This window comes from Yarrowia lipolytica, chromosome 1B (genome assembly GCF_001761485.1).
Source record: "Yarrowia lipolytica chromosome 1B, complete sequence".
Lineage (NCBI taxonomy): Eukaryota > Fungi > Ascomycota > Dipodascomycetes > Dipodascales > Yarrowia > Yarrowia lipolytica.
In genome coordinates this window covers 1,469,381-1,492,370 of record NC_090771.1, presented here as the reverse complement: position 1 = coordinate 1,492,370, position 22,990 = coordinate 1,469,381, and the positions used below count along the sequence as shown (strand labels likewise).

Here is a 22,990-nt window from a genome sequence, read left to right as displayed (position 1 = left end):
AGGGGGTGATGCAAGAGTGACTGTGGGTCGTGAGTTGAGTGAGTAGAGAGCTGTTGTGGTTGTTGCACGCTTCGTTAAAATTGATGCTGTTTTTATTCCCACTCGTTTCAAACTGCCGAACCTCAAGAGCGAACATCCCGTCTTATGTATCTTTATGTACAAGTACAGAACCATAACCTACTGTAGATTAGAGTTTAAGAGATGTGATGTCTCATTAGAGAGCCGCGAGATATATGAAAAATATGGCGAATACAGATTCTGTCCCGGACCATACGGAAACAAGAGAATCAATACTACAGAATCATTTCGTAAAAAAAAACCAGCTCGAATAACAGGTCAAAGCCCCTTCCGTGAATCACTCTCAAGATGTACCATTAACTCCATTAAGTTAGGGTTCAGCTTGAGGAGATAAAAACGTGCACCGTAGCGAGAGCAGAAAGGCCAATCTACAAGTAGGGACGACTCAAATGAAAGACGAGATGGAGTGATCAAACTTGAAATTGGGTATCGATGGAAGGGACTAGAAAAAACAAACAGATAGCTACCAGATATCTTGATAAGGGGTAACCGCTAGACATAAACAAAAGGCACACTTTGCGGGGTAAAGCAAACATGGCTGTACATCCTGCTGTGTTGCCAAGCCCCCTGTCCAAACACGCATCTCCGAGTTAAGCCGAATCAAACTGAGGATACTGTTAGCGAGAGTTGAGTGTAGATCGGGTGTGGAATGGGATAAAAAGGAAATAAAAGAATTGCAAATGTCACGTGATATCTGAAAACGAGACAGTATTTGCCACAAATGCAATCCAACCGCTGTTGTGACTTGTGTTTCCCGTCCCTGCCGTTTTTCTGCGATAACCATTCGCCATCACTCGCTGCCGCCGTTTCTTTATGCACACAAACCATGTCTTATCATGGGCCATCTGGATGTGTGTTTCTGGCTTGCCTGACTGTTCGCAGCAAAAAAAGCAGTTATACAGCCAATTAATGCCTGCTTATCATACAGGTATCTTTCGCTCATTCCATCGACTTCTCAATCGCCCAGTTCACCTCCATCTCTCCAGCATCAGATAAACGGCTCGCTTTTGTCGTTCCTGAGCTGTGCCTTTCCTGAGCCTAACTTTTCGAGAGGTTTAAGCTGGGATCGAGTGTATGGGAGGGTACGGTATGCACCGTACTTGTAGATCCTCCAGTGGCTATCAGAACACGCTCAGGGTGTGTTACACCTGTAGGATGCTGGAAATATTTGCATCACGTACGTATGTGTTGTGAATGGAAGCTGTATTTTGGAAACACGTGCATTCCAATACAGTACAAATACGTACCCCATCTCCACTTTCTTCCTCCTCCAACCGAACGCATATTGACGTCAATCTTATTGCCCAAGAGAGGGAAGATGCTCATGATGTGAGACATTGATTCATACTGACAGACGCAGAAGCAGAAAACCAGGTGGACTGTGGACGTCTGGGTCTCTGTCAAAAGATGTTTCCGGACTCGACCAGCTCATCTACGCAGTGACCGGAAAGAGGACATGCGAAGAAGAAGCGAAGTTTTCAGTACCTGTAGCAAAAAGACTGTAGATACTGTAATACAGTACACAGACTTGAAGGAAGTTTCGCGGCCACCGGGGTAATAGTTAATTACACCAATTTCATACAAATTTCAGTACAACTACCGTATGTACATACCAGTACGATACCCCTTCGAGCACAGCACAATTTTTAGTGGGACAACGTCGCGAAAGTACATACAGTAAATATATGATTACTGTATCGACTGGAAGACAATGAGTGTTACCAGGTATATGTCTTTTGTATGGAGGGTGATTATATTACAGCCTGGGGCACGTGTCCAAACTGCACCAGCGCTCAAAAGAAATCAGAGAGATACTCAGAGTCGGTTAGAACGTGCACCAACTAACACAGTACAGTTCATGTCCAGCTTATGTCCCACCAAGCGAGACACCAACGAGATCAAACAGGCCGATCGACACGGACAAGATGGGAAACGACATCGGCTGGATTGCGTTCTGTTCCACACTATGAGACTGTCCCAAATACATTGAGTGTGGGCTCGTTTGAATTATGATCTGAACCATCATCTGGAAGACAGGTATGAGAGCTACAGTGCATCGAATTTGTGTTCGAGTTGCAAGAAGAGAACCAAAGGACGTTGCAGTAAGAGTGTGTACCCAAGTCAGCTGGTTGGGCGCCACACGTGATCGAAATGAAAGTTGTGATTGGCGAGTGAGTGCAGGTATGGTCTAAGGAAGTACATTGTAGTGGAGTAAATACACACTGTCGGTACTGTACTTGCACTGGTAAGAAACCACAGTATCACCTCCATCGAGTCAAATGCTATCACGTAGAGGTGAGACCAGGAAAACAAGCTTAAACAGTCCTATGTGCCGATACAAGTACAAGTACTGTACCGGTGCGAGTAATTGTTCCAACTTTCACATATTAAATTATCATATCAACAAAATAATGTGGATGTACTTACTGGAAGGTCACACAGAGCAACCAGTACAGACAGTAGTTGTGGGTTGCAAGCGTGAGTAGAGTCTGAGTATCTACAGTAAGATCATTGAAGCTCTGTTGTTTATTCTGTAGTCTTTTTTTTTTTCTCATTTTTTTTCTCATTTTTTTTCTCATTTTTTTCATTTTTTTTTCATCATTTTTTTCTTCATTTTTTTTCACATCATCGTAGCTAGAGTATAACCACAGGTTCCATTCATCAGGTATTGCATGTCACCTCCTAATCGACGCTTACTAAGTTACCCTGCACGCCTCATCTTGAGGCTCACATAAACTTTTTAGAGCCCACAGATACAGAAGACGAAGCCAGAGTTTTGGAACCGAAGCTACTACTTTAACAGTGTCACTTATACCACGTCGACTTCTTACGCACGCGCAACAAACAGTAGATACAGTACCTCCGCGATCACATCACCAGACATACACACACCCTCCAACACTCATTGTCTGTATCCACGAATCTCAACTACTCACCCACCACGACCTGGCATATCACCACTTGGGTCTAGTCAGATCAAGACCCTACACAACACACACACATCGGTCCTACACGACTATGCTCACACACCATGGCAGCAAACAAAGGTAAGGCCCAAGGAGGCAAGAAAAAGAAGACTGGTAAAAACAGTAAGGCCACAGGATCCACCCCAAAATCTGCCAAAAACCAAGCCAATGAAGCAGACAACACCCCGGAGTGTCTGAAGCAGCTCCAAACGGCCATGGCGGCTTTTATGGCTATTCTTGAACGCAAGCTGAAGAAGTCGCCCCAACAACGGACTCAAGCGGCTTCCCTCGCACACGTTTCACTGGTGGTCATTACAGGCTGCGAGGATGACCGTGCAGCGGAACACGTAGATTCGTTGATCCCTATTTTCAATGAGCTGTGCGAGCACGAAAACCCAATCTGGACGCCAACGGGCCAGACCACACTCATCTCCACGCTCTCCGACAAGTTCACAAAATGGGCATCGGCGCAGGGACTGCTCTATCAGTACACACGCTCTCTGGTTGAGGGCAGCACGAATCCCATCGAAGACGCGCCCCAGATAGTCGATAGCGCAACTCAAGACTACGGCAAGATTGCGCAGACCATTTTGGACTACTCAAACGGTAAAAATGGGAACGACAACACAAACGGAGAGAAAGAGGCTACAGGACCCTCGCTCGACAGCATGATCGAAGCCCTATCTGCATCTGGAGTGGAGGTTTTGGCTAAAGAAGCGTCTACACAACAGCAATCATCATCACCACAATTATCTGCACAGCCACAACCGAAAGACCCCAAACAGGTGGCCCAGGCATTTCTCATGTTCAAACCATACATGTCTCAAATGATTGAAGCACGTCGCTATGCTGAGCAGCAGTTGCATGCCCTGGAAGCAAATGTCTCTAGGTTATCGCTAAAGGTAGAGGAATTTGAGCGGAAACGAGGACCGCAACTACTGTCGAAGGACGTGGAGGCTGTCTATCAGCCCGATCCGAGGTTGACGTTGGAAAACAATACAAAGGAATTGTGAGTATAGAGGTTCTGGGAGAGAGGCTGACTCAATTGGGGAGATTTTGGCGATGTCAGGTATCAAACAATTTATTAACATAGCATGAGAGAGCATTTCAAGGCATTCTTATCGCAATACAAGCTGCGAGAGGAGCATTTCGAGAAACTGCTGAAGGCACGATCATCTGAAACTGCGGTTCAGATCATGAAGGTCAAAAAGTACCGAGAGTTGTCTCGAGCTGGATGGCGAATGGCCTCAGAGGCACTGGATAGCCTTTCCAAGGTTGATGAACGAATCCAGACCATCGAGTCCAACTTTACGGACTATAAAGCGCTTTCCAGTGCCACAATCGAATCTCTGGTTCAGGAGCACGAATCTTCCAAGCGTGACTTCAAGTACCTAGAATTGGAGCATGAACAGACGAAGAACAAGACGGAACTCATGAACGTTATGATGAGTGACGTTGTGGCGTATAATGCGGAGCTCAAGGAGACACTCAGCGAGTTCCAGGATCTAGCAGAGGCGTGGAGGGTGTGGGCAGAGGCTTCCAAGCCCATGATTGAGACTGCTCTTCCGGATCTTCAGATGCAGGCCATGGACGGCATTCTGACGAAGACCGAGGGGCTAATACCTCGCGAAGCAGATGATCCTCAGCCTCCTACTGACGAAGAAATTGAGGATATGCTGCGTAAGGGGCGTTTGGAGGGCAAGACGGTGGAACAGGTGAGCCAGGAAGTGATTTCAGCGACGGAGCATGCTCTGAAGCTGGCGCGAGAGCGTCGGGAGAAGCGGGCAAACAACAGCTCGGCTATGGCTGCTCGGGTCAACAAGCATGTGGATCATGTGTTGGCCTCGCAGATGAAGTCCGATGATGCGATTACCGAGAAGGCTGTCAAGCAGGTTGTCGAGGCTGCCAAGATTCTTGACCAGATTAAGCCTGCTAACTCGCCTGCCAAGGATATCGCCGAGATGCCTAAAGTTGACGAATCAGCTCCTCGATCCGTTCGTGAATCTGCCACACCACTGCCTGAAACTGAAAAATCTACGCCCCAGCCCCATAAGACATCTCCCAAGAAGGAATCTCCCAAACTCGACACTGATGGCTACGAGGCCGATGTGGACGATACTAAGGCTGGCAGAAAAGCCCAGAAGACCGAAGACAAGACCGTTCCCCCTATGGCTGAGCTACCTGAGCCACCAACCAACGCAGCATATTCTGCTGCACTAGGCCTCGCTCCAGATAGTCATTTGACAGTGTACTCTCCGGTTCATACTGATGACGAAGATGTGTCCCGTGAGGCTGCTCACGATGAGGCTGATGGCGAGGATGACGACGACTTCGGATTCAAGCGATACGTGGCGTACGAGGGAGACGTGTCTTCTGAGGAGGATGAGTACTTTTTGCGAGCCAAATTTGGTATCTGCTACCATGACCGGTACAACCGACGTGGCAAGGCTACAAACAAAGACGTCAACTCGTACATGGGGGTGTTTGGCGGTGCTCCTGACAAGTCTCATAACCTGTGTGCTCACGATATGGGTGCTGATTATGGACAGGCGCGATTCTCTGACCGCCGAGGTCATCTCTTCAGCGAGGTGCTGCTGCATGATTATGTCCAGTCTGATGACGACACTTCCATGCAGAATTGGACAGATGAGGTGGAGTGGGAAGAGGGGATCACTCCCGATGAAGATGAGGACGAAGACGAAGACTCTGGAAGCGACGTGGACCATGATGATGATACGAAGCGGGCAGCTGAAGAGAAGATCAAGGCTGTTCAGAATGCCATTGATGTTGCAACTGGAACCAAGACGGCGCCCCCCCCTGGAAGTGCCGCTGCCAAAGGAGTGGCAGACGAGCTGGAACAAATGCTCTTTGCCAAGGTTGACGAGAGATTCAACTCTGTGCAAATTCCTGAGTCTTTCTCCGAAGAGGAATGGAAAACTCTCAAGAGCGGCTCCTTGGGCGGCATTGTGCCTCTCATGTTGTCCTACATGATTTCCGCTTTCTCTGCTGGAAACACCCTGACCCTGGATCAGAAGTTTCCATCGTTTGTGGTGGCTTCCTGCAACTGGGCTGGCTCTATCGCGACTATCAACTTCCTGACCTGCTATTACAGCAACAGTAACGGTTATAAGGAAAGGTATAGATGGGATCCTATCGGACGAACCATCAAGTCTATTGGTGACATCTCCGGTCTTCTTGACGAGTCTCGAAACTTGTGCCCTGTTACTCTCGATCTCATTCCTTTCCTCCTGTTTGCTGCTCGAGCCCTGGCTGAAGTTGTTGTCCACCCTACCTGGGAGAGTGGCGATGCTCGCGATAATGCGCTTCAGACTGCTGTCAAGGACCATGAAAGTTTTCTATCAGTGGAAGATTTATACCGACTCGTTTTGGAGTTCCGACCTCCGTTGTGGGACCATCGCACTGGGGAGGTGTATACGACTCTTTTGGATGCCCTGATACGTTCGTTTGTGAGTCTCTACATGCGAGTGAGCCGGTTCCCATTTGAGCTCGACAAGCTTGCTGCTCTACCAGTAGCCAAGCCTGTTGAAGGGACTACCCCATCTAAGAACGTCCTTGATATTCTCACCAAGATCGAGGACCAGAAGTCCAAGTTCCTTGATCTTGAAGTCACAAAAATCGAGCAAGTTCTTCTGCATCAGGCCTCTGCGGCTCTGAGACGGTGTATCACTAAGAACGTGTATCCTGAAGACACGTCACTTGTTGTTGAAAGAAGCGTTCAAGACAAGGTGTTTGCTTTCCTGGCCGGCAGGGGAGGAGATGAGACGTACAACAAGGTTGTTGCTCACAACCAACCCATGCTGTTGCGGGCGTTGCATTCCAACCAGCTGGATGTTGAACGTATTGCCCAGCTACAAGATGCTTATGAGAAGCTGGATGGTCAAATTGCCTCTGTCGCTCAGACAGTTAACGGTACTGGCGAGGAAAGTGCAAATGGAAACGGAACCAATGGAGGAAACAACTGAATGTATAAGTTATTGCATGTTTAATATGGTATAGCTCATTGGTTTGATGTTTGTAGTGGGATGCGTACAGTTTATAGTGTGAAATCTTCAGCTGGAATCAGGATTCTTCAGAGTCCTGGTGACCTTTGCTGGAGCTCCCACCGCTACAGAGAAGGGGGGAATGTCTCTCGTGACCACAGACCCTGCTGATATAGTGCAACCCTTACCTATAGTGACTCCTGGCATGACCTGAACCGCTGATCCCAGCCAACAGTCGTCTCCGATAGTGATGGGAGAAGCATACTCTATCCCGTCCCTTCTAGTTTGTACTTCCACGTCGTGGGTTGCTGTAATGAGTTTCACACCGGGTCCCATCACGACACGGTCGCCGATAGTGATGAGAGCGCAGTCTAGAAACACACAGTTGTAGCTAGCAACGAAGTCTTGGCCACATGAAAAGTTGCAACCATAGTCAAAGTAGACGGGTGCTTCAATATGAGGGTTTTTGCCGACATGACCGACCATATTCTCCAACATGACAGCTCTGTCATTGCGCAATTGCTCAGGAGTAATATCCTCTGGAAAGTAGTCGTTGTATTTCTTTTGTGTCACGTGGATGTTGTGTCTAGCCTGGACTAGCTGCGGCTCGTACTCATGGTATCCCATGGCCGAAATCATCTTGTCGTAATGCTCATTGTGGGGCACATGATTCAGCTTCTTCGATTTTGCTATTTCTGCCTCGTTGAGCTCAAATTTCCGTCCACTGGGCATGTTGCACAAGTACAAATACCGGTACTGTACTCGTGGTTGTATGAAATCACGAGATACCGGGATGCGTGAACTCTGAATTGATGATGCATAATACGGAGAAGTTGCGCAGATCATACACCGAATGGGTGTACACTGTACATACGCAGACGACAAAAGAAAATATACACATTGATTCATTGAATCAGTTATGTGATGATTATACAGTCTATGCAGTAATTAAAACATCCGTTGGAATGTACCCCATTTGCAGCCACTCTGTAAGCAAACCCTGATTGTTTCAGTATGATTATATATACATATGTGAGAGCGTTTTCAACATGTTAATGCACTAATACTTCTTGAAGGGGAAGCCAGATCGAATATATGTGCCCTCGTGGGCCAGATAGAGCCCTGCTCTGGGGAGAACTTCGACCTGGTATGGCTCAATGGGAAAGCTCTCTCCGTCAATACTAATATAGTCCGACTTTCCAATAGGCGTGATTCGGAATGCCTCGATTTTCATGTATCCCGCAACGGGCAGGTCGATATGACGGCCAGTTTCCGAGGCAACCAGCAGATTGACAGCGTCACTTCGACCAACCTTGCCGTCCCATGTCATGACGTCGATAAGGCCATCATGAGGGATGGCAGCAGGGAATGCCAAAGAGTCCGCAGACACCCAGGGCATCTTACCGGTATAGAAGTTTGCCATTTCCTTGGATGTCGAGACTTCCCAGTCAGAAGGAATCGGGTCGTTGACAGAGCCATATTTGAGCGAAGCAAACACGTTGGGGTCGAGCTTGGCAATCTCCTCACTACTGAGAGGATCCACTCGGTCCACAATGTATTTTTGGTAGTGTTTGCTGAGCTCGCGTACATCTCGGGTGTGTACTTTGACTGCTATTTCACACGGGTAGGCTTTTCGGTTGATGATTCGTGCAATAGCTCCGACTGTGAACCGTGCTCCTCCCATCCATCGCAGATGCTCAGTTCCAAGGTCCAGGTCCGCCACCAGTCCCCACGCCTGCGAGAGGAACGAAACGACGCGCTTGTCGCCCTGGGTTACAGCCATATAGTCCACGGGAATGGCTCTTCCCTTGATCATTTTCAATGTTGCGATAGACGCAGAAGAAGTGCCATTTAGCGACCACGACAGCGAGTTTCCCGATCCACAGGGCAGCTGACAGATAGCCACGGATTGCAGCAGCTGGGCTCCGTCTTCGGGACGGGAGGCCATACCATTGATGACCTCGTGTGGGATACCGTCTCCAGAACAACACATGATAGCATCGTATTTGTCCATAGGAATTTCTGCACCAATCTCCTGGGCATGGTACCGGTGAGTAGTTTCCACAACGTTCAAGGAACAGTTTGCTGCCCGGAGAAGAGGTTCAGAGGCGTACTTGAACACTCTTGCTGCGTGTCCAGTTCCTCCATTGGGATTGACGAGGATCAGGAACCGTTTTTTCGGCTTGGCTGCTCCGTAGGCCTTCTGCATAATTTCATCGGCCACGGCAGCGGGGTCTCCTCCATCGAAAGCTGCTACGACGGTTTTCGGAATGCAAGAAGTTTTAGACACGTCTCCATAGCTGATTTTGATGGAGGTTTCGTCTTTTTCGGACGGCTCGGCGAACAAGATGTTCTCGTATGCGATTTCTATCTTTTCTGGGCGCGTTTCTGTGTCAGTATGGCTCTAAAGCGAGTGTTTTGTACAGTCATTGCACGTTAGTAGTTGTAAATGTCTTCCAATACCCACCAAAGAGAGAAGCGCAAGTCCGAGACTGTTTGAATTTGGTGGCTGCGGATTAGTATGTTGATGTCTTTTATTATCGTCATGTCGAGTCGAGGAAAACGTGTCGCAAGCTACTCACCAGGCACTATCAGTCCATTTGCCCCCAAGCTTGCCAACTGGGGCAAGAGATCGCGGTTTGACATGGGAGGAGGAGGGGTCTCCGGGGGTCTTTGAGTGGATGGGATGGCTGAAGTGGAAGTAGTGCGTGCTGGGATCGGCGGATGGGAGAGACTCAACTACTGTAGGGTTTAGTCAGCTGGTCCTTGTTCTTTTCTCCGTATTTTCCAATGGGTTGGGCGTGAATGTGTGTTTTGAGTGCGTTTCGCGTGATTGTCTCTATGCTGAAGTTAGTCCCCCCCACTAAGTCCGTGTGTACTGTAGTCAGGGTTATTAGGGTGTGCGAATATGCGCGTTTAAGTGCGAGAATAAAGATGTGCCGGAAACGGGGTCATCGAGGAGTGCAGTGAGGAAGGGGGGCGTATACACAGGCTTGTGACTTCCATAGGACCAAAATGATACCTGGAAAGCATAGTTTTTTTTGCCCGGATGCCGTTTCTGAAGTCCTTTTACTATCCATGTCTCTCTTGGTACCCCACTTAAAAATCACCAGTTTGGATTCAGTTTTTCAACTTTTTTGGGTCGGATTGGTTTCCGTCTAACCCACAGAGTTTGAGTCAAAACAGTTGGAAGCGGACGAGAAATGTGAAAAAGGAGGGTGGCTTTGGGAGCGGGTTTTTGCGGAACGTTCAATGGCAGCTTCCCAGGCGGGCCAGTCCAGGCGGGCCAGTGCTCTTGATCCGCCTCTTCAGCTCTTCGAGACCCGTTCGACTTAATATACTCCATCTGTCTACCATTGCACTCGTTGTTTGGCGTGCTCGGATATATGTATTATACGATTATACGATAGATGCCTTAGGGTGATTGTATTGTACGTATCGTACTGTAACGGTTCTAGATCATGGCTTTTGACTTCGCAAGCCGTGGCACAGGGTACATGCTGGGATACTACTACTGTACTTGTACTTGTACTTGTAGTGTGTTTTGACCTGTTTATGGTCCATGCATCAGCTAGTGCATATTACTCGGCGTTATGTTGCTGTCTTACGCACAGCTCAAGATACCTGGTATACCACATCCAGCCAAGACGCTACATATCCTGGCTCTGTTTACAGAAGGCGTTGACTTATTTTAACGAAGAGAAGTTCGATCACCTTACCCAACTGAAACCTATCAAAGTTGAAGTTACAGTACCGCGCCGGATTCTCTAAGCGAATTTGGATGTGGAAATTAGCCTTGTTTGGGAAAATCTGGAAGCATGGGTATTTTGTCGAGTGAAGTCGGGCCACTTCCTGAATGTTAGAGGCGAGATGTTCTTTATCAGAGCCTATCATTGAAATCAGTTGACCAAGGGGGCAGATTGATAGGAACAAAGTGCCCCAAAACTCCACACCCGTCGAGTTAAAGTGAAGACTACTCGTACTGTAACGGTGGTGGAAGTACAACTATGGAAACCGTAGAATCACCCTCTGAAAATTATGTCGAAAAAGAGTGTTCACAATAAAAGGCAAGCTTACGCCTCCATCAGTGCTTGTATAGTAGGCTCTACGACGTCAATGATAACTACTTGTGTGTGCAGGAGTATCAGATATCTTATGGTTGTTGTGAGAAAACATCCCTCGAGCTGAAAGATATGGTCGTTCATCGAAATTCTTAAAAGACACACAATGTAACGATCGGACGCTGTGCACTCTCGTCTTGTTGATGTCTCAATTACTACCGAAAGTAAGCTATATATTTCCAACCCATGCACACATTCTCAGTGGTGTACTCTCCATGATATCTTTGTTGCTCTAGCAAGACTACCTCCAGCACAGAACTCTCAATTTAGGCGTCTTAACGTTTCTATCTCATACATCATACTATTCACATTTTCCTGGTTACGCACCTACTGAGGGTACTCAACCTGAGAGTCCTCGGGTCGGTGAACAATTCGATAAGAAAAGGAAACGAGGTACTGGGGAACTGAGGTCTGGCTGGCACTAGGAGGCTGAGTCTCATCAGGTCTAACCATGCCGGTGAAGCTGAAGCCATGGGGATCCTTACCGCGCTCGTTAGTCATTCTAACTCGACCAGTAGCATTGATAATGGTTCCTCCATTGACGCCGTGGCAATCGAAACCGAACATATCGTGGGTTACAGTTGCGGGCATCTGAGCGTAGATGCCCAGAAAAGCGTCACGACCAGCAATTGGAGTTCCGTTCCAAACAATCGCCGTGTCGGGTCTGAGAAATTGTGGCAGGTTTTGTCTATGATCGTCGAGAGCCTTGAAAAACTGTCGCAGGAAGCTCTCTGTGTTGGTGACTGTGTGGGTTACCTGCTGTTGAGTTGGGCCGTTGCTGGTGTTCATGTTGTGTGGAATGAAATGCGATAAGTTCAGGGGTTCAGAAGTCGTTTATGCCAAGCGCCGTTGTGCAATGAAAACAATATTCCAATATAAGTAATCCCTTGACAGTGTCTATGCTGTTTGATGTTGTTCAAGGCAGTTGTTGTGAATCAAGAACATGTCTTGGTGAATCTAGAAATATCTAAAAATGATCCCAAATAGGAATATTACCCTAAACCTTAACACAGCAAACAACTGATCTTAGAATTTCAAACTGGCAAAAATTTAGCCTTCCGCCCGAGTAGCGCAATGGTTAACGCGTTGGACTTCTAATCCAAAGATTGTGGGTTCGAGTCCCACCCCGGGTGCTTGTATAAAACCTAAATTTTTTGCTCTCCATACTTCCAGTATAAACCCTGTGAAGTGGTCAATTCATTGTACCTACAGGTACAGTACAGTATTTACTTTTTTGTCTGCACAACTCTGTTTCTAAAGGCAGCTCTCAGGAAGCCAATGTAAATAGGGAGAAAGGGAGCCATCGCCGTGAAATTACTACAAGTAGTGCTTTTTTAGAGTCGGTCCTACGATGGATGTTTTATGTTTTATGTTTTATACATATATATATACTGATCTCAAACTACAGTAAGTGTGCCGCCGTATAAAGGAAGCACAAGTATGAGATTTACTTGCAGGCTGTGTTTGCCGCTGTATAACAGGCTTGTTGCATACGCACGCCGCTTAATTTCTTTGTTACAGTATACTCTAGACTAGTTAGGTGGATTGTAAGATGGGCTCATTCACAAAGATCTGCCGTAGCTACTTGCACGTACTGTCCTCGTACCCGTACTTGAACATACTACAAGTACGTGCTGTAAACTGAGCTCACTGCAGGATTAAGGCTGGGATGGAGCGTTGAGTAGTTGTATCATCTTATCACTGATAGAATTTGTGGGTGCAGAAGGGCGGTAATACCGTATGAACAGACTTTGTCGTCGGAGAAGAGAGAAAGGGAGTATTGGTTCGGTGTGAGCAGCGTGACCAGCCAGCGACAACACCATGAGCAACACGACGGGTTCCGACACTGTCCGAGAGGATGAACAGAGACCGCCGAAGAAACAGAAGAGGGACAACAACGACATCTTACAGAAGACGGAGAGCGGAGAAAGCAGCGAAGCCGTATTCGACGCGACAACCGAAGCTGAAGGAGGAGACATTGAAGACCAAGAGAAGGATCAAGAACTCATGAAGAGTTCTGATGAAGAGGTTGAGGAAGAGGAGGAAGAAGAAGATGAGGAGGACTCTGAAGAGGATCGAGGGCGAAGGAGGGATCGGCAGGCGTCCGCTTCCCGGACAAAGTCCCGGGAACATTCGCATTCCAAGTCTCGTTCTAGATCACACAAGGGAGAGGAGCATGAGCGTCGTACAGTGATCAAAATCGTCGATGGCAAGGAGGTTCGCCAACATATCTCACGGGACCGGTACCACAGCCGTTCGGTCAGCAACAATCAGCAGACGAAAAGTTCGACAGATCGTTCCGGAGCCACTTCAACAACAAAGGATGGAACCCAGCGGAAAGACGAGCAATCTCATTCTCGCGAGCGAGTAAGAGTATCCATGTCGCCAGATGGATGTTCGAATGACTCTAACACTCTCGAGTATGAGAAAGACAGTAACGGAAACGTTAAGAACCTGGACGGCTGTGACAAAGACATTACTCCTGAGGACGTGGACAATGGTAAAACCGTTGACGAATCCTCGTATGGATACGAGAGGTGCGACGAGCGAGAAGCATCGAGGTCTCGTTCCAGAAGTAGAGAAGGAAGTCGAGATCGCCAACGGAACAGATCTAGAGAGCGAAACCGAGGATATGAAGGATCTGTCGATATCAACGGAGAAGGCAAAGACGGGAGAAATAAAACGAAGTCTAGGTCTCGAGAACGTGGCGAGAACTCATCTACCACAACAGTGTCTGAATGGTCTCAGGATTCACATGGGAACAGGAGGAGTGTTAGCCGCACGGAGGTCAAACATAACTCTGGTGAAGAGTCTAGGACACATGATGGCAGCGAAGAGGAGGGGGAAGGAAAAGAATCCTGCAGCGTGATTGCTACAAACCTCCCTAATTCAGCAACTCATGCTCACGTCCGGGAAATTTTTGAAAGGATTGGAGCTGTTAGAAACGTCGATGCTATGGAGCTCAGTTACAGATTCCGACGACGAGCCAACCAGTACGAGAGATCTGACAAGGGTTCTGAGAATAACTTCATGGTCACTTTCTACAACAAGGATGACGCGAGTGAGGCCGTTTACAGGATGAACGGTAGCCAGATTGATCATGAGGTCATCAGTGTCACGCTTTACAAGAAGGAAAAGCGAGCAGACTTCAAACAATATCCCAGGGAAGAAACAAAGAAGAAGAGCTACGATACTGGGTGGGTTTCACGGGGCGAGAAGGGAGACAAGAGTGAAAAGAGCAGAAGTTTGCGCCGTGATACAAGTCGAGGCAGATCTTATAGCCGAGGGCGATCTTACAGTTGCGACAGATCATACAGCCGAAACAGCTACAGAGATGGAGACCGGTCATACGACCGCGACAGATCGTACAGTCGGTCGTACAGTCGTGATGGGTCGTACAGAGAGGGTAGTCGCGGACGATCTTACAGTCGAGACAGGTCTCACAGTCGATCTCGATCTCGAAGAGCTGCAAGATCCTACGGGGAGACTAACAGCTCTCATTCAAGTCCCAGACAAGCTCAGCATCGAAGAAGATACAGAAGCCGTTCGCGATCGCTTACCCCAAGGAGGTACAACCGGTCTCCCAAAAGATTGTCTAGATCTCAGTCTAGATAATACCATACTTACAAAAGGATCGTTACGAAACAGGTACATACGGGTACAGTACCCTTAACTAATCGTTTATATAATATATATATATATATATATATATATTCAAATATGTACATGTTGCTTAGCTGTTAAAACTAAGCTGATTGTTTCTGTTGCGATGGTTCTGATCCAGATGAGCTCTCAGAAGTACTTGTAGGGTCTGTAGAGTCAGACCTAGTCTGGGACTCAGATGTAGGGCCCGTAACGTTGGACAGTTCAGGCTTGGAGTCCATAGTGTCAGATGACTCAGATGCAATATCACCCCCTCCAACTCCACTCTCCTTGGCCTTGGCAGTAGCCTCTCTGGCAGCTTTCCTCTCTGCGATAGCAGCCTTTTTCTTACCCAACCTCTTGGGCTTCTTTGGTTCCTCCGATAGTTGTTTCTCCATCTTCTTGCCCTTCATATTCTCGGCAGCCCTGACAACTACGTCGGTCTCATCTAACTCAACGCCAGCCTTGGCAACAGTGTATGCAATTCTCTCAAGCAGCACCTCATCGTGGCTATCCTCGGAATCAAGAATGACGCTCATTTGCCCCCGTGCCGTGGCCTTGTACTCGTCGTCGTTACGAGCCTTGATACTTTCCTTGGTGTTGCACATGTTGGCAATCAATGCAAAATCAGACTCTTCCTCCAGAGACTCCCATCCAAGAACAATCACGTTACTTAGCCCAGGAAGCTGAATACCCTTGAACTGTCGCAGGTTGCAAACAATAGCCTCGGGCATATCCTGGGTAGCGTCGTTGGAAGGATCGATGGGAGTAGAAAAGAATGTCTGACAGAAATCGTCCATTCGAGAAGGATCCAGGTCAGCCACATGAGCTGCGTTGATTCCAACCTCAGCAAAGGCGTCCTTGTACTTGTCAGCCTTGAAAGACTGAGTAGTGAGAACCAAAGCACGCTCTTTGGGTCTGCTCCGAATAAGATCTGAAGCAGCTTCAAAATAAGACTTGTCCAAGAAAAGCTGCTTGTTGTAGAACCGCTTTCGCATCACTTGAGTATATCTATCGTTGTAAAAATCACGGATAGCAGCAAACTTCATCTTCAGGTACTCTCCTCGGTCTCTAGATATACTTAGAACATCCTGAAGTTCCTCCATAGCAAGCCCTAAGTTAATAGGAGGAAGGACGACGTTAGTGCAAGGAGATTTGCGTGTGGGTTTGGACACAATTCTAACATCCACATCAGGAGAAGTGACACTATAGGGAGCCTTGACCAGGTTGTGATGAGTAAGGCCAATGTCAACGACTGGTCTGCCTTCACTCCAGCCCAGAGATGTCAAGAGGCGTTTGTGAAACGATTTCAGAGTAGCACCAGCCCACACAATTTGTAGAGGTGGAAATTCTAGGAGCTCGGATCTCATGTATCCGTTTCTAAGAGATGCAATGTAATCGCCCAGTTCAATGATGGGCTTGGTATGATTGTTGATCTTTTGGGTCTTTGTCTTGAGAATGAATTTCTCCTGGGGCAAAAGCACGTCAGCGTCATCAACAAAGATGGAGGACAGTTGCTTGAGGTTCAGGCGGTCTCTGAAGTCCGACTGTAGAATATCCATGAGCCGCGTCGGAGTTGTAATGAGTACCTGGGGACTGGGAGCCTTCCTGAGCAACGCGAGCTGTTCTTTTTCAGCCTCTGGAGAAGCTCTATAAAGCAGCTGGGCCATGTAACCCTCAGTCTTGGCCTTATCCTCCCCGTTTCTTGTGTTTGCTTTGCTGATCTCTAGAAGTCTTTTAAGGTGTTGCTTTCCCGCGAGCTCTGAGGACACAATTAGCAGATGGTTGACTCCGTAGTCCCTGGGGTTTGTTGCGTTGCGCACGTTGATCCGTTCTGGTTTGGACAGCAGAGCAATGTCCAGGGCGGTAGACACTCCACATCCCGGCAGTGAATTCCAGACTAGCGAGATGTCTGAGTTGACGATCGACAGGAACTGCTTTTGCGCATATTCTGGCTCGACTGCGCTTTCAATGGCTTTGCTTATTTCACTAGCAATGTTGGTAGGCACCTTGAGATCGGACCATGTCTTGGCCTTGGTGTGGTCGACAGTGAGGTGGATTTCTGGTGTTTGGAGATTCAGTTTCAGAGGACCGTTCAACGGCAGCTTGGATCTCTGAGCTGTCTTGTCTTTTGACCGAGGGGAGTTTCTGGGCTTGGGCTGGGGACCCTTTGTGTGTTTGGATGGTCGATAGTCATTCTTGGGTCGAGAGGCGTTCTTAGGTCTCGATCCCGGCTTGAAAGAGCGCTGGGGACCGTTTGAAGGCGTCTGGTAGTGGCGTGTGAGTGTTAGCGGCGTCAACGACGTCCTTGTCGGTAATTTCGCTATTATTTGGCGGCTTTGGATGCTGGTTCGCCACATGTTGAGCGTGAGAGTTTAGGACTTCAATTTATTTTCTCTTCATGCAGGCTGGCCCAGTGGCGATGTACCGCGATCCCAAAGGAGATAAGCCAAATGGAGTTTAGTGTGGACAGGGAAAGATAATTGTGGGGACAACTGCGAGCTGTGGGTGGAGAGCGCAGCTTGTGGTTTCAAATAAGATGTTTCTATGACATTACATCTACAACTACGGAGTAGCTACTCTACAGTAAGTCTTCCTGGCAAGTCTACACATATAGCCGATATGCATTCTCACCGAAATCATGGAGTCCGGCATTTGAGAACATCCATACAGAAGACATAATCATCCCAAAAAATTGATAGTTGGAATGGAGTTTCCAATACTTGAGAGGCATTTATCCTGTACACTTTGTTGTTAATTACTATACCATCTTCAAAACTGAATATGGAGTGTGTACAGTACTCGTACAACCAACTACTACTTGTAGCTAGTTGATGTTTTTTTTCAATATAATTTATAATTTTTTTGATTTAGCGACAGTAAATTCTGTTGTTGACTACTGTAATACGTCAAGTATAAAACCGTGGTTTAGTTTACACGGCACTTGCACTTACATTAGTTTAAGTTTAATTTTGTTAAAATTCCTTGATTACGACATCTAGCATTAATCATCAACTCTTGAGCACATTGGAAGTACAGTACTGTACCGGTACTTGTACTAGTTCCCGTGTATATACCGCCTAACATCCAAAGATTGGTACTTGTACTTGTGCTCGTGTATTCAGACTTGATGTGCTTTTGCAGCTGTACTCCGAGGCTGTTGTTCGGCATAGACTTTTGGGCTCCTGCACATTTTATTGTGACCCAATTTAATTGTTGTGGATGTCATTGGCGCGGGCGGCGGCATTGTAATTAGATAGGCAAAAACGTTCTTATAAGGATATTAGAGTGAAAAATGCATCGTTTGAAGAGTAGTGAGTAGTTGTGCTTCGAGATATAGATCAACATGCAAGTTTTCAGCAACTAAATCGGGTCAACGCCCGTATTCTTGCTGCTGTTCTACAATGCACTCTTTTAACCCTTACATACATACACCAGCTGCGGCGCAGAAATATGACGAGGTAATGGTAAATGGCGTGAGAAGAGTACGATAGATCACAGTGTATTGGGAATTGGTTGAAGTATTCATACGTGCACTCTCTTACGTAATATATACATAAAGATCTGATGACTTCGCACTGCTCTCAGGCCATCCCTGCGGGACACTCACTTCTCACATGTACCCCATGATTAAGTTCCCTTGGATTAGCTACATGGTGTGCATTAAATAATAGCAACGCAACGACACTAAGCACTTCAGCACACGCCATTGCAACATCGTCAACTTCTCCAGCCGGTTCATCTCGTTTCTGCACTATGGACTCTTTGCATGTCTCTTCGACAAGTGTTCTGGTCGACGTCGTGGAAGCTGTGGAAACCGCTACCTCACTGGTAGTGGACACAGCTGAAGCCGTTGCAACAGAACAAGCTACTCCAACAGCAGTCATAAGCAATGCTCTAGCCCGAAGTGCCTATGCGGCACATACGTCATTGTCATATTTGGCATGGGCTTTTGGCTTGTGGTTTCTGCGACTTATTGGATGGGTCTGCTATGGTATTCCTACCTACGTTCTAGGGCTGCTAGGTAGAACCATCAACATTTCTCTTCAGTTTTCTTCTTTGTAAGTACTTCCAGATCATAGAAAACCTACGCCCTATTTACACAAGCCCTTGTTTTTCTCATACGAGCGGTTCACGTCGTTCAATGCGTTCTCTCATACTAACACAGACTACTCATTCTGATTGCCTTGGTCACCGTGGTGGTCGCGGTGGTACGATACAAGTATCTGACCGTGTACTCCCGTCTTCCCCAGGAACAGCCTCGACAGGAGCCCGAGATCGACATGTACGACGAGTCCGACAACGAGGACGAAAAGACGGGCTTCGCTAACTACTTTGACGAGTTTCTGTCAGCCGTTAAGATCTTTGGATACCTGGAAAGACCCGTGTTCCACGAGCTTACACGCCATATGCAGACGTGGAAACTCTCTGCCGACGAAATGGTGCCTCTAGATGATGAACAGGGCTTCTCAGTTGTGGTGGAAGGAACTGTACAGGTCTTTGCCAAACAATCCAGTTTTGTGCAAAACCCAACTAGCGTGCCTGACTCGAGAAAGGAAGACTCAATCATGTTCAACGGAGAACGATACACCCTGCTTTCCGAGATAAAAAATGGAGCTCCCCTTACTTCGCTGTTTAACATTCTTTCTCTGTTCACTGACGATCTGCAGCTTCATAAGAATTTCGACAGTGCTGTCAACTCGCCCATGACGTCCGCCTCCGATGTCCCCAACATGTCTTTGTCTTCTGACGGCTCTGACGATCTTCAGAAGGGAGAACCTCAGTTTGGAGAGCCCCGATTGTCTGAGAAGCCTGCTGCCAAACTATCAGTGACAGTCAGAGCAGCTACTGATTCAACCATCGCCATCATCCCAGCTGCTGCGTTCCGACGAATCACCAAAAAGTTTCCCCAGGCCACTGCTCATATTGTTCAGGTAATTCTAACTCGTTTCCAGCGAGTTACATTCCAGACTGGTCATCATTACTTTGGCTTGACCCCTGAAATCTTTCAAACCGAAGTGAATCTAAACAGTCATGCCCGAAATGAACTCCCTGGGTATCTCCGGGAAGGAGCTGTCAAGAAGCTGAACCAGGTGTACGATGCTTCTCAGATGGGTGGCCGTCCCAAAAAGTACACCGTTACTCTCAACAAGAAGAACAAGGGCAAAGGCAGCAGACGTCAGAGATTCTCTGTGCAGCTCAACAACCAGGGTCATCTCAACAGTCAGAGTCGAATGGTAAGTTTGGACTCGTTGGAAGCAGTTGGGGATCACATGAATCCCGGCGATCTGCTGACCAATGTGCCTTTGTCACGACAGGGACGGCCTGTGTTTGAACTATCCAGTGTGAAGCACAAGGCTAGTATTCAGAACCTGTCCTTCAGTGGAAACGATGATGAAAACGAGGACACTGCCTTGCGTACGGCCCTTGTGGAAGCTATTTTCAAGGTCCTTGGAATCGACCGTGATTCCATTCAGTCTTCCATCATGGCCGTGAAGACTATGTCCAATACAGCCTCCCCTATGTTCACGGGAGCCACCACTGGAGGAAGCAGTGGATCTCTAGGGGAGGAACTCCGAAGCCGACGAACTGGTCAAGATTCTCTGGGGGCATCTCACTTTGGCGTCGGTCTACCTTCTGAGCGGTCCCAGAATTCGTTCTACGCTCGATCTGAAACCTCTACTTCCAGTGTAGACGAAGACTCACTTATGGCTGCCCCCTTTGATACAATCCGAAACGATGTAGCCCAGTACATGGACGTTGTTTTGTTCAAGAAAGACTCTCTCCTCATCAAGCAGGATGACCCCACTCCTGGATTGTACTACCTGATTGATGGTGTTCTTGAGGTCGGATACACAGATCATCACAAGATTTACCATGATCTATACACTGTTCAGCCTGGTGGGGTTGGTGGATATATTGGCTCTATTCTCGGACACCGATCCTTCGCCGATCTGCGCGCCCGAACAGACGTCTATGCCGGCTTCCTTCCTCGAGCCGCAATCGAGCGCATGTCTGACAAGTACCCCATGGTCCATCTAACCATGGCAAAGTCTCTGACTAAGGTACTGTCTCGTCTTTTACTGCATCTTGATTTCGCTATGGAGTGGGTACAGGTTCGAGCTGGACAGAAAATCTACAAGGAGGGTCAGGAAGCGGATGCCATCTACATTGTCTTGAACGGCCGAGTGCGTTCTGTGGCTGAAACTAAGGGCGACTCCGGTATTGTGGGAGGTGAATCTGGTGATGCGAAGGATGGAAAGAGTCATCGAAAGAATCTCACCAGTATCGGAGAATATGGAAAGGGCGAGTCTGTTGGCGAGCTGGAGGTGTTAACACTTACCAGACGTCCCTCTACTCTCGTTGCCATTCGAGATGCTGAGCTGGCCAAAATTCCCAGAGCTCTGTTTGAGTCTTTGGCCCTCCACTACCCCAGTATCACCTTTGAGATCTCCCGAATTGTGGCTTCACGAGTCCGTACTCTAATGGAAGACTCCGCTCCGATTCCCCGACGAATGCACACCTTTGATATGGCTGCCCACCATGATAGTTACTTGACTATCGCTGTTGTTCCCATCTCTCAGGATGTTGATGTGAGTGAGTTTGGACGACGACTTTACAACGGTATGCAGGCGGTGGGACGAGAAGCGTGTCACTTGAACCATGCTTCTGTGCTTAACCATATGGGCAGACATGCTTTCAACCCTCTTGGTAAGTTGAAGCTGTCTGGTTTCCTTGATGACATTGAGGACCGGTACCAGACTGTTTTGTATGTTGCAGATACCCCTCCTGGTTCCTCATGGACCCATACTTGCATTTCTCAGGCTGATTGTGTTCTGCTTGTCGCTGACGCTCGTTCCGAGCCTGACATTGGTGAGTACGAACGTGTGCTGGTGAAGATGCGAACCACTGCCAGAACCGAGATGGTTCTCATTCACCCTGAACGATACGTTCCTCCTGGACTCACTAGTGCGTGGTTGAAGCCTCGAGTGTGGGTTCACACCCATCATCACGTTCAGATGGATCTTCCTCGTCATGAAGCTGATGTCCTGGCCAGTATCCGAAAGATGAAGCGAACAGGAACCCTCGCGAACCTCAAAAACAAGGTCCAAACGATCCAAGAAGAGTTCCGTTCCATGTACCGCCCCAAGGCTAACATCTATAGCACGTCTTCGGCCAACAAGGACGACTTCAATCGACTTGCCAGAATCCTCTCTGGACAAGCTATTGGACTTGTTCTTGGCGGAGGAGGAGCTCGAGGTATTTCCCATATTGGAATTATCAAGGCTCTCGAAGACTCTGGTATTCCTATTGATTTCGTGGGAGGTACTTCCATCGGTTCCTTCATAGGGGGGCTCTATGCCAAAGAATACGATCTGGTGCCCATCTATGGACGAGCCAAGAAGTTCTCTGGACGAGTATCTTCTCTTTGGCGTATGGCTTTGGATCTGACCTATCCTGCCACCTCATACACCACTGGTCACGAGTTCAACCGAGGAATCTGGAAAGCTTTTGGCGACTCCCGTATCGAAGACTTCTGGCTCCGATACTTCACTAACACGACAAACATTACTCATTCTAGAATGGAGATCCACACATCTGGATATGCGTGGAGATACATTCGAGCAAGTATGTCTCTTGCTGGTCTTCTTCCTCCTTTGACAGACAATGGATCTATGTTGTTGGATGGAGGTTATGTTGATAACCTGCCTGTTTCGGAGATGAAGGCTCAGGGAGCCTCCGTGGTATTTGCCGTAGATGTCGGATCTATCGACGATACCACTCCCATGAACTACGGTGACTCCTTGTCTGGTGCATGGGTCATGTGGAACCGATGGAATCCCTTTGGTCGACATCCTAATGTTCCCAACCTGGCAGAAATTCAGGCTCGGTTGGCATACGTATCATCAGTGGGTGCTCTTGAGAAGGCTAAGCACACCCCTGGCGTCATCTACATGCGTCCCCCCATTGACGATTTTGCTACTCTTGACTTCGCCAAATTCCTTGACATCTATAGGGTAGGTAACAAGTACGGCCACAAGTTCCTGACCGAGTTGCGAGAGGATGGCAAGTTTCCTGCTATCCCTGGAATGGAGAATGTTAAGACCAAACATAAGAGAACCATTGCCCGGCGAAATAGTATTTAGGGAGGTTCATCGTTCATCGTATATAAAATAGCTTG

At 47.8% G+C, this 22,990-nt stretch overlaps 7 protein-coding genes and 1 non-coding gene across 8 annotated transcripts; 4 read left to right on the top strand and 4 right to left on the bottom strand.

Moving 5' to 3' along the window:
• Window positions 1-3,109: 3,109 nt before the first annotated feature.
• Window positions 3,110-7,027, top strand: YALI1_B14882g (uncharacterized protein; the record flags this gene model as incomplete). Its single annotated transcript, XM_500749.3, has 2 exons — window positions 3,110-4,053; window positions 4,138-7,027. The coding sequence occupies 2 exons, from the start codon at window positions 3,110-3,112 to the stop codon at window positions 7,025-7,027; spliced, it is 3,834 nt and encodes a 1,277-aa protein (XP_500749.3).
• An 87-nt stretch (window positions 7,028-7,114) lies between these two features.
• Window positions 7,115-7,954, bottom strand: YALI1_B14844g (uncharacterized protein; the record flags this gene model as incomplete). Its single annotated transcript, XM_500748.3, has 1 exon — window positions 7,115-7,954. One exon carries the CDS (start codon window positions 7,952-7,954, stop codon window positions 7,115-7,117), a length of 840 nt encoding a protein of 279 aa, XP_500748.3.
• A 151-nt stretch (window positions 7,955-8,105) lies between these two features.
• Window positions 8,106-9,691, bottom strand: YALI1_B14826g (uncharacterized protein; the record flags this gene model as incomplete). Its single annotated transcript, XM_002142977.3, has 3 exons — window positions 8,106-9,433; window positions 9,513-9,554; window positions 9,628-9,691. The coding sequence occupies 3 exons, from the start codon at window positions 9,689-9,691 to the stop codon at window positions 8,106-8,108; spliced, it is 1,434 nt and encodes a 477-aa protein (XP_002143013.1).
• A 1,802-nt stretch (window positions 9,692-11,493) lies between these two features.
• On the bottom strand, window positions 11,494-11,955 carry YALI1_B14804g (uncharacterized protein; the record flags this gene model as incomplete). Its single annotated transcript, XM_500747.4, has 1 exon — window positions 11,494-11,955. The coding sequence occupies one exon, from the start codon at window positions 11,953-11,955 to the stop codon at window positions 11,494-11,496; it is 462 nt and encodes a 153-aa protein (XP_500747.2).
• Window positions 11,956-12,226: 271 nt separating this feature from the next.
• Window positions 12,227-12,299, top strand: YALI1_B14801r. The gene has a single exon. It is a non-coding gene; the product is annotated as a tRNA-Arg (tRNA).
• A 688-nt stretch (window positions 12,300-12,987) lies between these two features.
• YALI1_B14793g (uncharacterized protein) lies at window positions 12,988-14,781 on the top strand (the record flags this gene model as incomplete). The annotated part of the gene is made up of 1 exon (XM_500746.3): window positions 12,988-14,781. One exon carries the CDS (start codon window positions 12,988-12,990, stop codon window positions 14,779-14,781), a length of 1,794 nt encoding a protein of 597 aa, XP_500746.3.
• Window positions 14,782-14,912: 131 nt separating this feature from the next.
• On the bottom strand, window positions 14,913-17,168 carry YALI1_B14752g (uncharacterized protein; the record flags this gene model as incomplete). The annotated part of the gene is made up of 1 exon (XM_500745.3): window positions 14,913-17,168. One exon carries the CDS (start codon window positions 17,166-17,168, stop codon window positions 14,913-14,915), a length of 2,256 nt encoding a protein of 751 aa, XP_500745.3.
• Window positions 17,169-18,564: 1,396 nt separating this feature from the next.
• On the top strand, window positions 18,565-22,955 carry YALI1_B14733g (uncharacterized protein; the record flags this gene model as incomplete). The annotated part of the gene is made up of 2 exons (XM_500744.1): window positions 18,565-18,869; window positions 18,977-22,955. The coding sequence occupies 2 exons, from the start codon at window positions 18,565-18,567 to the stop codon at window positions 22,953-22,955; spliced, it is 4,284 nt and encodes a 1,427-aa protein (XP_500744.1).
• Window positions 22,956-22,990: the final 35 nt, after the last annotated feature.